The sequence below is a fragment of the Gekko japonicus genome, unplaced genomic scaffold, assembly GCF_001447785.1.
Source record: "Gekko japonicus isolate JY-2015 unplaced genomic scaffold, Gekko_japonicus_V1.1 scaffold407, whole genome shotgun sequence".
Classification (NCBI taxonomy): Eukaryota; Metazoa; Chordata; class Lepidosauria; order Squamata; family Gekkonidae; genus Gekko; species Gekko japonicus.
In genome coordinates this window covers 436,362-455,522 of record NW_015172563.1, presented here as the reverse complement: position 1 = coordinate 455,522, position 19,161 = coordinate 436,362, and the positions used below count along the sequence as shown (strand labels likewise).

Here is a 19,161-nt window from a genome sequence, read left to right as displayed (position 1 = left end):
GCGCCACCGCTCCCATATTTCTGTAAGAAAGATGTCAGATTTTTGTATTGTTTCGTCTTTCTTATCTTGAATGGAATGTCTTTTAGAACTCTCGCTTCTTCGCCTTTGATTTTTAGGGTTATCCCATTAGTCGCTTTACGTATTATATCTTTTGTTGATCTCTTGGAGAACTTCACAAATACTTCACCGGGCACTTTATTTTTCTTAATAAATTATGACTAGGTTTGGTATACCATATCCATATCATTTTGTAGAAATTCCGCTTTAAGATCTGCCACTGGAGCCAAAGCTTCGCTTAAAATCTCTTTCAGGTTCTCCCCTTTATGCTCTGGGATACCCTGAAATCTCAGGACATATGATGACTTTTCCATATGTAGTTGTAACAGCTGTTCTTTTTCAGAAGTCCTCTCTTTTCCCATGACCTCCAGTCTTTGATTTATCGCGTCCGTCTTAGCATCAACTTTTTTCAGTGTTTTAGCTATTTCTTCTTTTCTTATGCTGGTTTCTTTCAATTGCTTTTAGAGAGCATCAAAGTTATTATTGAGATTGGTCATCTGGTCCAGCAGAGGGTGCAGTGCTGCAGCTAACATATTACGGAAGTCAGTGGTTGCTTCTGGTCTGGAGGCCGGAATTGCTGAGCTGGCAGTTCCTGTAGAAGGTCTCTCTCTAGCCACCATTTTATCAGCCCGATGCAACATTGTTTACACAGAGAGAAAAATTCTTTTAAGTCTCTGAGAGTCTGTTAAATTGTATGCTTCTTACTATTCCATACACTGCTCGGCTGGATTAACACTTTCCAATCAAAGCCGTCACTTTGCCCCTCATATTCGCTCTCTCAGTAACTTTTTTCCCAGGGTGGGATTAACTCCTCCCCCCTCCGCTACATTAATTTGGGGCTTTGGGGCGGTTATCTGCTTAGGCGCTTGGCTAGTTCAAAGAGATGCACACTCAGGCTTCATTCCACATGTTGCTTCAAAAGGTAGGGAGAGCCTCTAAGTGCTGGATCACTTGCTCACTCGCTCCGGCATGCACCTTTGTATCCATTACTGGTCTCGCGGCAGCAGGACAAAGAGGAGCCTCAATTCTTTGGCCGGGACCTCTCCTGTTCACCGCGATCACGGGCCGCTCTCATTGGAGCTCGATGGTGCGCACTCGCCAGCAAGTTGCCAAAACCGGAAGTCCAGAATTTGAATAAATTTTTGGATGTTCATGTTAATTGGAAATTAGGAAACGAATAATATAAAAACTTGGGTTAATAATATTTGAAAGTTGCTGAATTATTAATGATTGAAAGATAGCAGACAACAAAAGCCTTGTTTCTTAAAGTTAAACTTTTCAGTTTATGTATAAATTAAATTTTAAATCTGAGAGATATTTATAATATAATTACAAATGAAATATTCTGTGTGATGCATGTCACCTAACAAGAATAGCAGTGCTCAAAGTTGTGTATTATGTTGGATTCAGAAAATGAGCTGCCTTTTTAAAGAATATCACTCCATTCATTCACTCATTAAATAACTATTTAATCTTCTCAGTTTTTATCTTTGAAGTTTAGAGTGCCCTGGGTGATACATAGATAGCATCCACAATGGTGGGGGAGTAGAGAGAGAAGCTGCAGGTAAAGAAAACATACTTTTTCCAAGATGAGCTGGGGGTGGCGAGTTAGAGGTGTAAACAAATTTCAGCAAAAACACCATTCAGTGCCTGGCTAAAGTACAGTAAAATTTCAATTTTGAAACTGACTTAGGCTGCCCTACTTCCTACCATATGACGAAATCAGCTCATGCATGCCACTGATGCATAGGCTTTCTGAACAATAAAACTAACTAAAATTTTGCCAAGAGATAGTAATAGTAAAGCTTCCTCACATACCTTTGATCTGACTAGTACACCGTGCTGCCTTCAGGAGATCTTTACAAGTGACATGTTACTTCCCCAGATGTTTCCAAAATGGGTTGTACTGCTGTCTTTCAAATATATCCAAATTAATGGCACAGACTAAATTGCTTTGAATAATACCAAAATTATTGCTATTGAATAATACCAAATTGAATCGAATTGCTACTGAATAATACCAGAAACATTAAAAACATGGTCTACTGCAATGACCCGTGGGGTTATCCTCCCCCAACCGCCTTTCCAGAGGCCCAGGTCCTATTATAAGTCACAACAACCATTCTGTATAGGTAGGTAGGGGTTACCAACATTACCTGCATTGACCAAAGTATAGGCCTCCAAGCACTCCATACACTCAGCCTGTGCAGCAATGGAGAAGGGAGTCGTCATTCTCAAAGGATGGAGGCTGTCTTTTTGACAACCATATACCATCCTCTGTTCATCCACAGAGACTTCAAGAAGTTCTTCCCTGGGAGGAGGATATAGCTACAGACTGTTGGGCCTCATCCATAATTTCAAAAACTTACGCCCTTGATTCCATTTGTGTGGAATAAGAAATTTATCTTGTACGCCCAGTTACCTCTCACAGATTTTAGGCAAATATGTAGGGGGACATAACCATGGATATTGGTTGCTTATTTAAATAGAGTGGAATGTGTAGAAATTGTATCCTGTTTTGCCAGGGATTATTTTTTTGAAAAATTTGATTAGCATTCTATACTCATTTCAAGGTTTACAAAGATTATTCCAAGAAAACAGGAAATTTGACTTTCTAGAGAAAAATGTGTGCAATAGAAAAAAATGTATAATATAGTTTTCTATGGCCTGATAAATTAGACTTATTTAATTGTATAGAACTTTATTAAAAAATCATGTTAAATGTTCTGCACTCTTCCCCCTCCCCACAAGTAATCTTTTTCTTTCTTTCTTTCTTTAAAAGAATTGGCTTGATCCTTTAAAAGAAATCAAGAGGCAAATTCGAAGTAAGTAGTTCTGTGTCTGAGTGTATCTTAAATCAGTCCTCAAATGGAAAGTTGAATGTGGAACAAAATTGATCTTCTGCTCCACCCATAAGGCTAGTTACTGATTTAGAAACTGTACTGATCACATTTATCTGTAGTGGACAGAAGTACTGATGGCATAATAGATATCTATTGGATTTGATCCAGTGATCTGTTAAGTAGAAAACATTAACAGAATGTTTGGGGCATTCCCCTCCCCCCATCAGCTCCATCTCACCCCCAAAAAAGGTTGATTCCTGTGGATGTGAGTGAACTAACAGCCATGTGAGTTGGTGGGAGCCTCAGTGAGGAGGGGCAAAGGAACAAAATCATCTCCCTCGAATGACACTTTGCTTGTAGGCGAGGAAAGTGATTTTGACCCCTTCCCCTTCACTGCAGCCCACATGACTGCTAGTCCATGTGGGTCATGCAACCCCAGGAATTATCTGTTCAGAAGGAATCAGCTGTTCAGACATTGAAAGGAATCGCTGAGTGGAAGAATGTGGCTAATATCTGGGGAGCAGCGGAAGGGATGCAGATCTCAGCCCATTGTCAATATCTGGAAAGGGTTTTACTTGTAAACAATTTAAGCCAAGATGGGCAGACTTGTATAATGGGTCACCTCAGAATATATTGTGAAATTAAAGAAATGTCTTAGTAACTTTTGATCAACATAATTTGCATCTTGTTTTTGTGTACATACACACACACACAAAGCATTGCACTTTTGAAATTGTGAGGTTACAGAAGAATGATTACGAGATACCTGGTCTGATAGCTTTTGAAAATATCTTTCTGGAAATAGGAGTTAAATTAGACTTTTTATTCTTTTAAGAAGTTCAATTGAAACAATTTCTTTATTCCTTTTATTGCAGTATTTCCTAAACAGTCCCTCTTTACCCATTTTGCCCATGAAAAAGCAAGAAATTGTAACTGCCTTTCACATCTTCTCTGAGTTCTAGTCATAGTCCTAAAAGCTACTAGAATACAATTAGATTTCACAAAATGTATGTTGTGTGGTGGAGGCATGGCTCAATGGGACAGCATGTGCTTCGTATGGAGAAGGTCCCAGGATCACTCTCTGGATAAAAAAGTCAGGCAGCAGGCAAAGTGAAAGACCTGTACCTGGAACTCTGGAGAGATGCAGTCAGAGTAGACAACACTGACCTTGACCCGGCAGCAGGCAATGTGAAAGACCTGTACCTGGAACTTTGGAGAGATGCAGTCAGAGTAGGCAACACTGACCTTGACAGACATATGGTCTGATCCAGTATAGGGCAGCTTCATAGTGTACAACAAATAATTAACACTTGGGTAATTCATGTTTTACAATGTCATTGGATTTTCTGATGGTACAGAGAGAGCAGAGAGTTGCAATAAAACATATGTTTAATAAGTAAATGATTCCCCAAACTTTCAGTAAAAATACTTCTGAGCTGCTCCATCTCACAGGATACTCAGGGTGTTTATACAGTGGGATGAATGCTTAATCTACTCTATCATCTGGTATACTTTTAATTAAAATTGTATGTTAATTTTTGTAGCCTGTACAAATGTGACAAGAAAATGCCTCCAAAGTCCTTGGCTTTAACATCAATAGTTTGACCATAGCCCTACATTCACTCATGAAGCATTTGCTGACATTTAAAGCATAGTTTCAAGAGCCTGATGTTGGGGGGGGGGGAGAATTATTTTTATCTTTCCATTCTGTTTTTACAATCTCGATATACACTTATAAAGCATCTTGATTTGCTGAAATAAATTCTGTAAACGATTGTAGTGTATGATTTTTATAAGTAAGTGATTGTTTCTATGTTGGGAAATAATTACATTTATTTTTGAATCAACTGGTATTTTGACATTACCATCTATTATTCAGGCATCCTTAATGTACTCTATGTAAGAGTTTTATGTACAATGATAGCCAGATCATTTCTTGGAACTATTGTCTAGATATTTAATCAGAAGTGCAGTGCTGAAGAACTTGGCATTAGGCACTAAACAATGACTCATTTGGAAGAGAATCTATAATTTTCAAACGTCATTCAGCATATGCATACAACTAAAAATGTAGTTAAAGTTTGCTTTGCAGCCCACAACGCCAAATTGCCGATCACAAGCAGATCTATAAAGTTATTTTCATTGTCCCTGAAAGAAATTTAGAGGAGATGTTCCCCTGGTTGATATAAAGAATTGCAGGAAAAATATTTTTTTCAATCTTTGTGCAAATTATGCAAATTTCCACAAATTATTACTTGTAAGCATGAATCGGAAAGAAAGTGGGCCATGAAATGCTGTGCTTTGTCCTATGAAAATATTAGTTGGATACCCTTTTGGCTTCTGAATCAAAACAGGTTCAGAATTTTGTTTTAGGTTTCAGCTCTGTAACCGTGGGTCTTTTCTTAGGTTTTTAAGATAGATCTATCTTGTCTGTCCATGATTCTGATCTCTGGATTTAAGTATCTATAGACAGGGCCATGTTGAGAATTAGATATATTGATAAACATGCTAGAAGTGTGGACTCTACAAAGCCTTGGTTCTAATGCTTGCTTAGATACGTTTATAGTCCACCCTTCTCCCTGAGATTCAAAATAGATTACATAGTGTAAATTGATGCAGTCACATGATGAGACAGCATCATATGATGAGAAAGTAATGGACTAGGATTACAGAAATCTGTACAACCATAAAATATTAGATAAGATACAAAGTGCAGATATAATACAGAAAAATAATATTACATCAGTTAAAAGTAATGTAGTGATAACAGGATAATTCTTAGCCATTGAGCTAGCTGGGAGACCCTGGGCCAGCCTCTCTCAGCCTAAACCATTTATAGTGTGGTCGTGAGGATAAAATAGAGGAAGTGAGACCCATCTATACCACCCTGAGTTCCTTGAAGGAAAGAAGGGGTATAAATGCAACCATTATTTTTTTAATTGCTTTTTAATAGTACATGTACCATAACATTTAGGTAATGACTGCATTTATGCAGAGCTAAAATGCGTATAGTATCTAATTGTGTTGGATCCCACAATCTGTCATCTGAAAGCACTGGCAGCTGTGGATCTTCCTGGTTCTCTCCCAGCATCCATTTTTATTCCCAGGAAACTTTATTGCTGGGTTCACGGGATCCACATGGAGTAGAAGCCATAGGTTATGAGGCTGCCATGGGGATGAGGAAGGGGGCAAAATCATTCTTGTGCCTCTTGTGTGGGCAGAATTCCTCTAACAGAAGAGGCAAAAAGGAATGATTTTGTTCCTTCCCCCTCCCTATAGCAGCTTCCTGACCTATGTGGCTATTACTCCACATAGTTCCTATGACACCCCCTCCCAATTCCCCCCCCCCCATCTATACCACCCTGAGTTCCTTGAAGGAAAGATGGGATATAAATGCAACCATTATTTTTTAATTGCTTCATTAGTACATGTACCATAACATTTAGGTAATGACTGCATTTATGCAGAGCTAAAATGCGTATAGTATCTAATTGTGTTGGATCCCACAATCTGTCATCTGAAAGCACTGGAAGCTGTGGATCTTCCTGGTTCTCTCCCAGCATCCATTTTTATTCCCAGGAAACTTTATTGCTGGGTTCACGGGATCCACATGGAGTAGAAGCCATAGGTTATGAGGCTGCCATGGGGATGAGGAAGGGGACAAAATCATTCTTGTGCCTCTTGTGTGGGCAGAATTCCTCTAACAGAAGAGGCAAAAAGGAATGATTTTGTTCCTTCCCCCTCCCTATAGCAGCTTCCTGACCTATGTGGCTATTACTCCACATAGTTCCTATGACACCCCCCCCCAATTTCCCCCCCCCCGAGGTTAGAAATGGATGCTAGAGGGAGGGGAGAGCCTTTCCGAGTTCTTGTGCTGATTCTAACCCATTGTATGGTACTTTACATACAACTTTCATTAGGTATGCTTTTCTCATTTAACTTTCCAATTGCAGATTTACCCTGGCTATTCACGTTTAATGTGAAATTTTATCCACCTGATCCGTCACTTTTAACAGAAGACATTACCCGGTATGTTATCAATTATATCTACTTTATTTTGAAATATATATTTTGTTATCATAATGGAAGAATCTCTGAAGTTTTACATCATGTGAAAAGGATATAATGGCCAAGAGGCACAGATTTTCACAAACTAGTCCATAGTCATGCATGTTTTAACAGTAACATCTCTCAGGTCTGGATTCCAAAGTATCTTTCTTGGGCTGAAATCCACAATAGCTTGACAGTTCAAATAGTAAGTAAAACGGAATTTAGATGAATTTAATGGATCGTTGTTGATCATTGAGGAAAGGCTTTAGAGGAAAATGAAAAAAAAAAAGGATCCCCTGAAAAATGATGTTTCAAACAACATAGGGCATGGAAAGAGGAGGAATACGTCCCCTATTTTTTAAAAAAATGCTTGCAACAAATGACATAATTTGATGTGAGCTCAGTTACCACATGTTGGAATCATTTTCCTGATAAGATGGGTATCTGTATTTCTATACATGTCTGGAATGGAGATACTTGAGCTAGAACTGCTATATTGTCTACTACTAGTTCGAGGAAATACCCCTTTTGACTTCAAGCCCAGAGGCTTTTATTCTTGTGTCTGAACTACCTAGTTGATATTATTTTAAACAATTGAGTGAATTAAAAGAGTAGTGCTGGCGGACAATTTTCCTTTCATATGTTCCAGTTTGCTAGTATTTGGAATTGATTAGATTCAACAGCTACATTGATTTGTTTTTCATAAGTGATGTGAGGATCTTCATCGTTGTCTTTATGCATCACCCCGATGGGTTAGACGTCTGGCTCCGATCCAGGAAACTTCTAGCAAGCTCAGAATGGGTCTGAAGCCCCTCCTCCCGGCATGCACAGGAACTCCAACCATGCATGCCCAGAGGGCGGGGCTCTATTATCCCACCAGTTCTCTTCTGACCACTGCACTGATTAGTGAATCTGCTTCGGTCTGGGAACTTCTTTTGTGAGGGAAATTCTCTTCTTCACAATCTTCTCTCTCCCATAGTTTTTTCTCTACTTTCCCCCCCTTTTTTGTTTTTTCATTATTTGACCTAAAAAAAATTCTCTTAGCTCCCCCCCCCCCTCCGATGCTGTCGGATTCCACACACACACACACCGTTTTTCTTTCAGATCTGCCTTTTCATCTATGGCAAATTGCTGGGGTCCAAGCTCGCTCCGCCAGATGGTAATTCCCTGTGTCTACTCTGTCTGGGAGAGGCACATAGGACTGACACCTGCATCCACTGCATGAAATTATCGAACCAGACATGTAAAAACAGAGTGACAGTATTCCAAGCAGCTCTCCTGGAGTCAGATCTCCGACCTAAGCCAATGGCTTCCACTCAGCCCGAGGTGACTCCAAGATTGACTCCGACCGATCGCCCCCACTCAGCACCAGTGGATCGACCCTGATCAACGCCCTGATTGTCGAACGTCTTGCCATCCAAAGCCTCCATTAGCAGGTCTTCAGCATTGAGGCCTCCGGGCCCGGCTGCTGCATTGGCTGCATCAACACCATCCTCGAAGAAAAAGAGGGTTGGCAAGGGCCACACTAAGGTTAAACACAAACACCTTTAAAGCTGACCCAAAACCTACCATGGTGAGTGCTGCAATGGGCTCTGACGCACCAACAGCTACTCCCCTCACCCCCTCTGCCTCACCAGACCCAACCAGTGTTCCAGCGATACCACCAGTTATGTTACTGAACTCGCCCATTCAACAGCTGGGTTCAACAGCTTCAACAGGACCTTCATCCACTTCCCCCATGCATCAGACCTTCTCTTAATGTTGGAGGGATGGGTCCTCTACCACAACATGCCACACCTCAAGTTAACAGCCTGGAGAATACTCAGCAAGTTTTCTCTGACAGGGTAGAGACTGTCCTTCTAAATAGCAGGAAATTGCCTACTCATTATTCATACACTTATAAATGGTAAAAGTTCCTCACCTTCCTCAGACCATAGGAAGGGAACCCAACCAATGTTGGCCTGCCTCCCATCTTTGACTTCCTCCTTTTGTCTTGCGGACTCGGGTCTCAGCCATTCTTCACTTAGAGTCTGCCTGGCAACTATCTCCATTTTCCATCAGTGACTGGACAATACTTCAGTCTTTGCTCACCCTTATTATAAAAGGTTTTTGAAGGGTCTGCTACACCTTTACCCATTAGTTAAACTGCCAGCGCAAGCCTGTGGTTTTCCCACCGTGCTGTGCAGGCTTACCTGTAAACCCTTCGAACCCATGGCTACCTGTGAGATGAGGGTTTTATCCTGAAAAATGGCTTTCCTAGTGGCAGTTACGTCTGCTGGCAGTGAGCGACCTCCTAGCCTTCCGCCATGATGCTTCATACTTAAACTTCCTGCCAGATGGTATAGCCTTGACATTTCTTTCCTGCTAAAGGTGGTCTCGGAATTCCACCTGTGTAGAAAAGTTGTCCTACCTGACTTCTATCTGAATCCTAAGACAGAGATAGAGTGTCTCTGGCACACCCTAGATGTTAAGTAGGATAGGACCCATAGGTTTCACAAAGATCTCCATCTCTTTGTGTCCTACGCTGCTCATACCTTGGGACATAAAATCTTAATGCAGAGATTATCTAAATGGATTGTAGAGGCTATAGAATTTTGCTGTCTTCTGGACAAGAGGCCTTTGCTTGTTCAGCTTAGAGCTCACTCTGCCCACATGATGTCAACCTCCACAGCTTTTCTTAAGAGGGATATATGTCAATTGGCCTTGTGGGCTATTCTGAACACATTCATTAGACATTATGCGGTGGATGTTCAGGCTCAACGTCGTGCCAGTATGGGATGTGTGATTCTCCAATTTGTGGTCTCCTGAGATGCTGCCAGCCCCCCTCCTCCAGGTAGGCCTACGCTAGTTAATCTCCCATCGGTGTGATGCATAGAGACCACGATGAAGATAAAAAGGCTTCTTTCCTGTAACTGATGATCTTTGAGTGGCCATCTATGCATTCACACCACCCACCCTCCTTCCCCACTGCTGTCAGCCTTCATCTATTGGTTTTCATGAGGGTTGGCAGTGGTCAGAAAGAACTGGTGGGATACTGGAGCCCCGCCCTCTGGGCATGCATGGTTGGAGTTCCTATGCATGCTGGGAGGATGGGCTTCAGACTCATTCTGAGCTTGCTAGAAGTTTCCCGGATCGGAGCTGGTGCAGGTGCCTAACCCATTGGTGTGAATGCATAGATGACCACTCAAAGATAATCAGTTACAGGCAGGGCTATTTTTGGGCAGGAACGCACAGGATCGGAGTTCCGGCTGGCTCCTGAGTTGGCCATGCCCAGCAGGAACTCATTAGCATAATAGGCCACACCCAACAGCAAAAACCCATGAGGATTGGCTACATTAGGGGTGTGTGACCTAACATGCAAAGGAGTTCCTGCTACAAAAAAAGGCCTGGGTTTTGACAACAAACAAGGTAAACAGAATAAGAAGCAAAAGGTGGGTGTGGCTGGATGAGCACACTTCTGGTAACACAGGGGTGTGACCTCATATGCTAATGACCTGTGCTGTCAGGGGTGTGGCCTAATAAGATAATAAATTTCTGCTGTTGGGTGTGGCCAATTATGCTAATGAGTTCCTGCTGGGCTTTTTCTACAAAAAAAGCCCTGGTTACAGGTAAGCAACTTGTTTATTTTGAAAGAACATTGCCAAATGCAAGACAGAGGGTATAGTTTTGATTCCATACCAGCTGTACATCTATTTCCAAGCCATAAAGTACTGGGAACAGGGTACCTTGCACCTACTTTCTTTTAAGTACCAGACAAAAACATCTCTCTTTACCCAGGCTTTTAGCTAATGAAAAGTAAATAGTGGGGTCCCACAAGAATTGGTATTGGGGCCAGTACTGCTTAATTTGTTCGTAAATGATCTGAAACTAGGGGTGAATAATGAAGTGGCCAGGTTTGCAGATGACACAAAATTATTCAGCATGGTGAAAACTAAGGATGACTGTGAAGAGCTCCAGGAGGATCTCCACAAATGTAGCAAATGAAATTCCCTGCTGTTAACTGTAATGTGATGCATACTGAGACAAAAAGGCCCAACTTCAAGTATAGGCTGATGTGGTCTGAGCTTGCTGAGACTGAGAGGGGAAAAGATCTTGGGGTCATATGAAATAGCTCAATGATGGTGTCAACCCAGTGTACTGCAGCAGTGAAGAATTAGGAAAAGGACTGAGAATAAAATGGTCAATATTATAATGCCTCTGTGGCCTCACTTGGAATACTGCGTACCGTTCTGGTCACCGTATCTCAAACAGGACATCACAGAGCTGGAAAAAGTACAGAGGATGGCAACCAAGATGATTAGGAGGTTGGAGCACCTTCCCTATGAGGAAAGGCTCAGACTTTTTAGTTTAGAAAAGAGATGACTAAGGTGGGACATGATAGAGGTTTATAAAATTATGCATGGGGTGGAGAGAGTTGACAAACAGAACTTTTCCCCCCTCTGCCATCCAAAGAAACTGATAGGCAGTAGATTCAGGACAGACAAAATGAAATACTACTTTACACAGAGAGTGATTAAAATGTGGTATTCACTGCCAGAGGATGTAGTGATGGCCACAAATATAGACAACCTTAAAAGGGGATTAGATAGTTTCATAAAGGATAGGTTTATCAGTGGCTACTAGCCATGGTGACTGAGGGGAAACTTCACGTTCAGAGGGAGTCAGCCTCTGAATCCAAGAGCTAGGAGGCATCATCAGGGAACGCCTCAGCCTCTGTTGTTGGTCCTCCTGAGGAACTGGTTGAGGCAGGATGCTGGACTAGATGGACCACTAGTCTGATCCAGCAGGGCTGCTCTTACGTTCTTATGGAGGTTGTTTCAGGTACTTTATGGTCTACTCTTCACCTGGGGCGTATTCTATGAATATCATTTTAGACTGCTGTATTTGTTTTATGCCTTGTCCCTTTAATTGGCTTGTATGCTTTGTTGATCTGTTTTTCTTTATTCTACTGCTGGCTGTTCTGTTGAGTGGTTTTATTTTGTTTTACGGAATTATTTTGTTGTGTTTGGTTTTGTTGTTGTGAATCACTTGTAGTACATCTGGAGAGGTGACATACAAATTTTCTAAATAAATAACCTGTTCTATTTTACTATTTCACAAGTTTATTATTTATTTAATCAGCCTCTCAAAATATGAAAGTTCTATTTCCAAATGGCTGAAAGCCATACTTTAAAACAATTTAAACTTAGCTTACTATATCCCGAGTTTTGAATATTATGTAAAGTAATACAGAATATGAAAATAACTTATATCCATGTGCCTTTTTACTTTTGTCCTGGAAGTAACCATGTTAGTGCTAGAATACTTCATAAAATGTATATTAACATTTAATCCGGGAATAGGTTGCATTATTTGTTCCTGTTCCAAGATATTTTTACTTTTTAAAAAACATGCCTTCAGTAATCTATTAAAAATTTGGCTTTCCTGACGTGTCAAAAACACAGTATGTTTCATAAATCCCCCTTTTTCTTTTAGGTACTTTTTGTGCTTACAGCTTCGTCAGGATATTACTTCTGGCCGTCTACCATGTTCTTTTGTGACTCATGCTCTCCTTGGTTCATATACTCTGCAAGCTGAACTAGGTGACTATGATACAGAGGAGCACAATAGTGATTACATTGGGGAATTCCAGTTTGCACCCAACCAGACAAAAGAGATGGAGGAGAAAGTAATAGAGTTGCACAAATCACACAGGTATGTCACTTCTTGAGGTCTGAGTTATGTTCCCATTGTTAGCAGCATCTAGTAGTGGACAGTGGGTATGAAGAGCTAGAATGCCTTTTTATTTTTTTACACCCTTGATTTTTAAAAAAAACCTTGGGAAAGCTGTAGCTGAAAAAGTTTGTTCTTTGTTAAAGACTCCATAGACCTTTATTTTAAAAGTCAGCCAAAGGTGGGTCCATTTCTTTAGCCCATAAAAATAGCAATAAACACTCTGGAGGAAGAGGTTTAAATAGAACTTAAACATACATGACAAGCAAGTGATTATTTGCTGTCAAGATGAACTTTTGTAACTGGTTGCAAAGCATCTGTCAGTGCAGTTCTAAGTGGAGTTTAGCTCTCCTTAAGTCCATTGAAGTCAATGGGCTGTAACTCTGCTTAGGAGTGCACTGTAAGGCATCTTCTTGGGGTGTTTTTTTATTTTACTTTAAATTGGAGGTACCAGCCAGTGGGTTTTTATACACTGTGATAAAACATTATTGACCAGTACATTCTTGTCAAAATCAGAAACTTTTTACAAGGGCAGAGTTTTGAGTTTACTGAAATTTGGTGTGTAAGCTTTATGTATGTATCGCAGACTTACTGCTGTCTAACAAAGTTTGAGTCCAGTGGCACCTTTAAGACCAACAAAGTTTTATTCAAACTATAAGCTTTCGTGTGCAAGCACACTTCCTCAGACACAATGAAACTGAATCTGTCTGACGAAGTGTGCTTGCACAGGAAAGCTTATACTTTGAATAAAACTTTGTTGGTCTTAAAGGTGTCACTGGACTCAAACTTTGTTCTGCTGCTTCAGACCAACACGGCTACCCACCTGAATCTTACTGCTGTCTAAGTTTTCATCTGTAAGTTGGCCCTTTTGTTCTATAACAAGATGTGCATCTTACTCATGTTTTCACATCAAGAGCTTTTTGGATAAGTTGAATAAGGCAATTTCTAGCAAAGCATTATGTCAGAGAACATACTATGGTAATGCCTACTATATATTCTCTGGAATTGAGAGGACAGATACTAGGTGAGGATTTCCATAAAACTAGATGGTTGTCATCTGTCTGAATGTTTGCCCAACCACATGAAGTAATACTGGAGCTTTCGAGTTTCTTGTTCTGTTACTTTTTTTCTTAAAATATTTCTGTACCTGCATATTTTGGGATATGACTCTAATTATAATAAAAACATATATTAAATTAATAATTATCACCTCACAGCACAAGTCTTATGAGATATCAAGGCAACACTAAAGCAGCTAGCTCTCTCCAAGCGAGGTGTGACCATGAGAAAGGCCCTTTTTCTTATGGCACCCACCTGACATTCAGAAATGGCAACATACACAGCAAGGTCTACAGTGCAGATCTGAACATTTAAGCAGCTTTGTATTGGAAGAATGGGTAATTATTTTCTCTGGTTCCAGTCTAGTCCCAGACATTTATTTGCCTTACTGTACAGATCTGTCAGATGTAAAGGACTTGGATCTTTGATCTGTTTCTATTTTTGTTACTAAATGCTTATGGCTGTGTTGGAGTAATATTAAGATTTGTATCTAACTATATCCTGCAAATCTATTTCTAAGCATAAATTCAGCCAGTCAAGAGCTTTCCCACAGGATTAGTAGCTCTTAGTCATGATTGGACAATGAAGTAATAGACACTTGGCCATTACTGCTGTACCTTTCAGAGATACCTGATTTCCTGCTTTGATTCAGCTAGGCAATTTCTTATGATGGTATAGATACTGATTTTCCCTTTTGACTTATTTCTTCTTTCAATACTTGCAGAGGTTTGACACCAGCGCAGGCAGATTCCCAATTCTTAGAAAATGCGAAAAGGCTTTCTATGTATGGAGTGGATTTACATCATGCCAAGGTATTGGCCTTTGCGTCTATAAAAGATATACGCTAGGCACAAGTACTCCAAAATTCCTCTTGTACTATTCTTAGGATAATGTTTATGAGACAAAGAAACCACGAATGGGTTGGAAAAGTGGCACAAGTATGTACGGCACTTGAAGCTGCTCCAGTGATCTCATATAGCAAATAAACTCTTCAAAACTTGTGTTTTTAATGCTTTTCAGCTAGTGCATTCCATAGAAATATTGGGATTCTAGGAAAGATGTGAGATATATGAATGTATATTAATATGTTGCATAAATTCTTTATGGGCTTGCATTACACTCACATATTATCTGTAACTGTCTAAGCCATTTAACTGAACAGAGTTTGAGTTCAGAGGCACCTTTAGGACCAACAAAGTTTTATTCTCAGTAGTGTGGATGCACACTTCTTCAGATACCATGAAAGCTTCAGATAAATGAAAGTTTATACCCAGAATAAAACTTTGTTGGTCTTAAAGGTGCCCCTGGACTCAAACTTTGTTCTCCTGCTTCAGACCAACACAGCTACCCAACTGAATTTAACTGAACAGTTGTCTTTAATCAGGTCAAAATGAAATTCTAGGGAACTGGTAGCAGTTAGATGCAGTGCCTGTGCTAGTGTTGTCAGTCAAGTTGATGTCAACCACTTTTCTTTATAGTAGATGTAATTCATAAAGAGGAACAGGTTGATGCTATTATTTATAGAGAGTCTAATATTGCACTAGTCACGGTATGCGTGTAAATATAATCATGAATAATCAAGGCCCGTTTACTGAACATCTTCCTTTTGTTAATATAACCTTGTGATGAAAACAAATGAATAACCTTTGGTTAGATCCTAATGACTGCCTACAGAAGAAATATGGATATTTATTGTGTTCCTGCCCACTCTTGCCATCCCTGTTAGCACCCAGAAAGTAAGTTCCCAGGGTTGTAGGAACTATACAGATTAACAGCCAGAGATATGGTGATTGAAGAGGGAGGAGAGGGTAGTTTTGCCCCCTTTCCCCTTCCCACTGCAGCCCTTCAATTCCATGTGGCTATTGATCCACATGGTTTCCATGACCGCAAAAGCTTACTTTGCAGGGATAGGAGAAGACTGGTGAAGGTAGGAAAAAACAGCAAAGATCTTTGTGTCTGCTGGCATTAGGATCCAATCAAGTGGTAGTGTCCCTCTGTTTCTAACAAATTGTCATACCATTTTCTTTCTCACTTTCCTTTCTAATTTTTTCCTGCATTTTGTCCTTGCTCAGACTTTTTTTTTAATCTTCAAACCTGATCTTTATTCCTGTTTAGATGTAAACGTTCTCTAACATGGCTTTCCCATAATGTGCTAAGTCTGAATATTTCTCTTCTGTTCAATGTTCCCTCTAAGCTGAGTTAGTGTGAGCTAGCTCACACTAACTCAGCTTAGAGGGAACACTGCTTCTGTTCCCACAGTTAATCACCATTGATCACAAAATTGTCTCTTTGTTGGGTTTTTCTGTCACTGCTCTTTCTAGTTTTCAGTCTGTTTTCTCTCCATGTCACCTCTTTAAAAGATTATTGTGGTTGCTTTTTTTTTTAGTGATTCAGTGTTTCTCAAAACCAACTATCCATGTTTTCCATTTATATTCTTCTCCTTGCTTCTTATAGGTTTTTTGTCTCTTATGAATTTAATACTGTGCATTCTTCTCCTGACAATATGTCTGCTGCTTTTTCTACTAGTTCCAGTTGGCAGCTTTACTCTCCCTTTTCCATTAAATCTCTCACTCTCATCCTTGATAAGCACACACTTCAGCATATTTGATCATTCTTTTGTCTGTAATTTTTTATTGAGTGTATCATAAAACCTTGTTTAACCTCTTGGTAATTTCAAAATTTATCATCACCTTGCATGGACTAAATTTAATTTGTGGTTCCATTTCATACGTTTGTTATTTCAGTATCCTCTTGGTTGGTATTTCTGCTTCTACTCTTGAAGCACTCCCTTTTATTTTGTTGCTCTGCTAATTTTCCCTGAGTGGGAAGGTGAGCATATAAATATTTTAAATTAATAAGAATAAAATGTTTCTGAACTTCTGGGACAAACTACTCTTACAATTTCATTATAGGATTCTGAAGGTGTGGACATCATGCTTGGCGTGTGTGCCAATGGGCTGCTTATTTACAAGGACAGACTTCGAATAAACCGTTTTGCCTGGCCCAAAATTTTGAAGATCTCTTATAAGCGCAGCAATTTCTATATTAAAGTTAGGCCGACTGAGGTAAGCATTTGGCTGCCTGAACTCACAGCTTAGGAGTTATATGAAAATATGGCCATCTTCCAATTGCTGGTGGGTTTGTTTGCACATACTACCTCAACTCAAGTGGTTTAAATTGTTAAGTTTTCAGTTTACCAGCAGTGTACCACACATGGTAAATAGACAAAATAAGCAGCATTGGCTTGCATACTTGCTATGTAAAGTCATAGAAAGCCCTGTTCTTAAAACAGCTGATCTGTAGCTTCTGGTTTATGTGACTGGAGTCACAGTTACTGCTGGGAAGGTCTAGGTTTTTTTTAACACTCAGGACAGCTTAAGATAATGTTTGGTAACTTGCCTCAAATCAAAGTTACGTAATAGTTTTTTTTTCTATGCTGCAAATTTCAGTTTCTGAAAATGAAAAACACTTTGCTCTCACACTGCTTCAGATTTTAAAAGAAAATGCTGGAATGAAATGAAAAGGCAAGCAAATATTATATTTAAACTCCACTCAAAATATGTGGATATTAGCTTAGTTAAGATTTAATGGCTGTCAAGGAGTTTGAAGGATTTTCAGCTGTGTTCCCATAATTGCCTTTTCCTTTATATGTGTCATAAATTAATTTTTTAATTTCCAAGTTAAGAAATGGTGGCTTGTTTTTATTTTGGAACTGTAGTTTACAGGGCAAGCGCAAACCATAGTTTCTGAGTTCAGATGTGGTGGAAAAACCTGGCAGTAACTATTTCTCTTGGAGAGAATAGAGCAGTGATTACAGAAGCATGTCTGAAGTTCTTTCAGTGCTCATTCACATAGCAGCGGTGGTTGCCATAACATCTCAACCAGACTTCAGAGGAAATTGCAGCCATACTAACTGATTAGTCTTAAATTTATCCATTCCCATGATCTTCCGAAATATAGGGAGGATAGAAATTTAAATAGTACCATGTTAAAGATGTCTAATAGGACATCTTGTATTATGTGAAGGTCAGTATTAGAGCATCTGTTCAACTTCAGTCGTCTGTGCAGTCCCCCATTGGGGAGGGCCTGCCATGGAGAGATTAATTTCAAATCTAAAAAAGTTATCTAGAGGGTGCCCCTCCCCCACAAGCCATTGTGAGCTGTCCTTCCCACTGAAACGGTCATATGGTCGATGGGAGGGAGCGCTTCCTCCCTAGTTCCTTTTTTCGCTGTCGTTGGAGAAGGTTCTTCTTTTCAGCTCTCCAGGTCTGAAAAAGCTTCTTTTGTTCTGGTGCTGATTCCCTACAGAAGAAAGGTATTAGTTTACTGGAGTTTCAGGTAAGAAGAAAATAACAGCTGAACTGAGCAAAGGGGAAGCTGCACACTCCTTTGCCTCATGCGGATTGTTCAGGGCCAAAGGGCTGCCTCAGCACACTGCCTTGCTTTCTCCAAAGATTCCTCCCCTCCCTCAGGGCAGAATGGCTCAGAAAGCCCTGTTTTAAAAATGTACCAGATGCAGTACTAAAATGCCTTATTCTGACAAACATGGTCTGTGTCTTTTGTGTCTCGGTGAAGAGCACAATGTGGGAAACTGCCAGGTGTGCCAACAATTCACCCCTAAAGCCCAGAGGGCTTTCCGTTTAAGGGCTGTCCTGTGGGAAAAAGCATTGTCCTCATCTGATAAGCCTCCTGAACCTGCCCAGCCATCTACCTTAAAATCTCAGGGATCTTCCTCAGTAGCTCCAGGTCTGTCAGTTCCATCAGTCACCCATTCAGAACCAGCTCTGTGCCAGTCTTCATCCCCAATTGCATCGATTTCAAGGAGTACATCAGAACCACAGACGAAGAAGAGGCATTCTAAATCCAAACACAGAGAGAAAACCAAATCTGTGATTCGCCCCCATCGGCCCCCAAGTCAACTTCCAGGGATCTGAGGCTCCCCCTTACGTTCCACTGAGGACTCCTTCAATACATTCAGCCTCACCTATCTGTTCCATGTCGGAGGTGGATCTTCGATTGGATATTATGACAGCTTCAGATCCAAGACCAACTCAGATGGATCACTTGGGTTCTATTCTAAGTCTTTTCTTATTGACAAGAAGAATGGTGGTTCCCATCCTATTCTAGATCTTAGAAGGTTGAATAAGTATAACATGGTTACCCTGCAGTCTCTACTCGTTATTAAAGTATAATGTTTGGGTTGCAGTTATTGATCTCCAAGACGTGCTTTCATGTTGCAATCCATGAGGAGTACAGGAAGTATCTCCATTTCAAATCCAACAAAGTACACGTTTCCTATTGTGGTTTTCTTTTGCCTACAGTGATGTACCATTTTTTCCTTCTTGGATGATTGGCTGTTTGTAGCTGATTCGAATGAATTTTTAACTGACAACATCACCCTTGCTGTCAGAAAATGTAAATTGGAATACGTCTAAGTTTG

The 19,161-nt window shown here is 40.2% G+C and overlaps 1 protein-coding gene across 6 annotated transcripts in view; it reads left to right on the top strand.

The window, feature by feature from the left end:
* The window catches only part of EPB41L2 (erythrocyte membrane protein band 4.1-like 2), a 127,062-nt gene that overhangs the window by 68,874 nt on the left and 39,027 nt on the right, over positions 1-19,161 (top strand). For all 6 annotated transcript variants that reach the window (XM_015421264.1, XM_015421263.1, XM_015421265.1 and 3 more), the window contains exons 5-9: positions 2,840-2,882; positions 6,854-6,929; positions 12,426-12,644; positions 14,446-14,533; positions 16,634-16,786. In XM_015421264.1, coding sequence (XP_015276750.1) covers positions 2,840-2,882; positions 6,854-6,929; positions 12,426-12,644; positions 14,446-14,533; positions 16,634-16,786 — 579 coding nt within the window. The remainder of the gene's footprint in view (positions 1-2,839; positions 2,883-6,853; positions 6,930-12,425; positions 12,645-14,445; positions 14,534-16,633; positions 16,787-19,161) is intronic.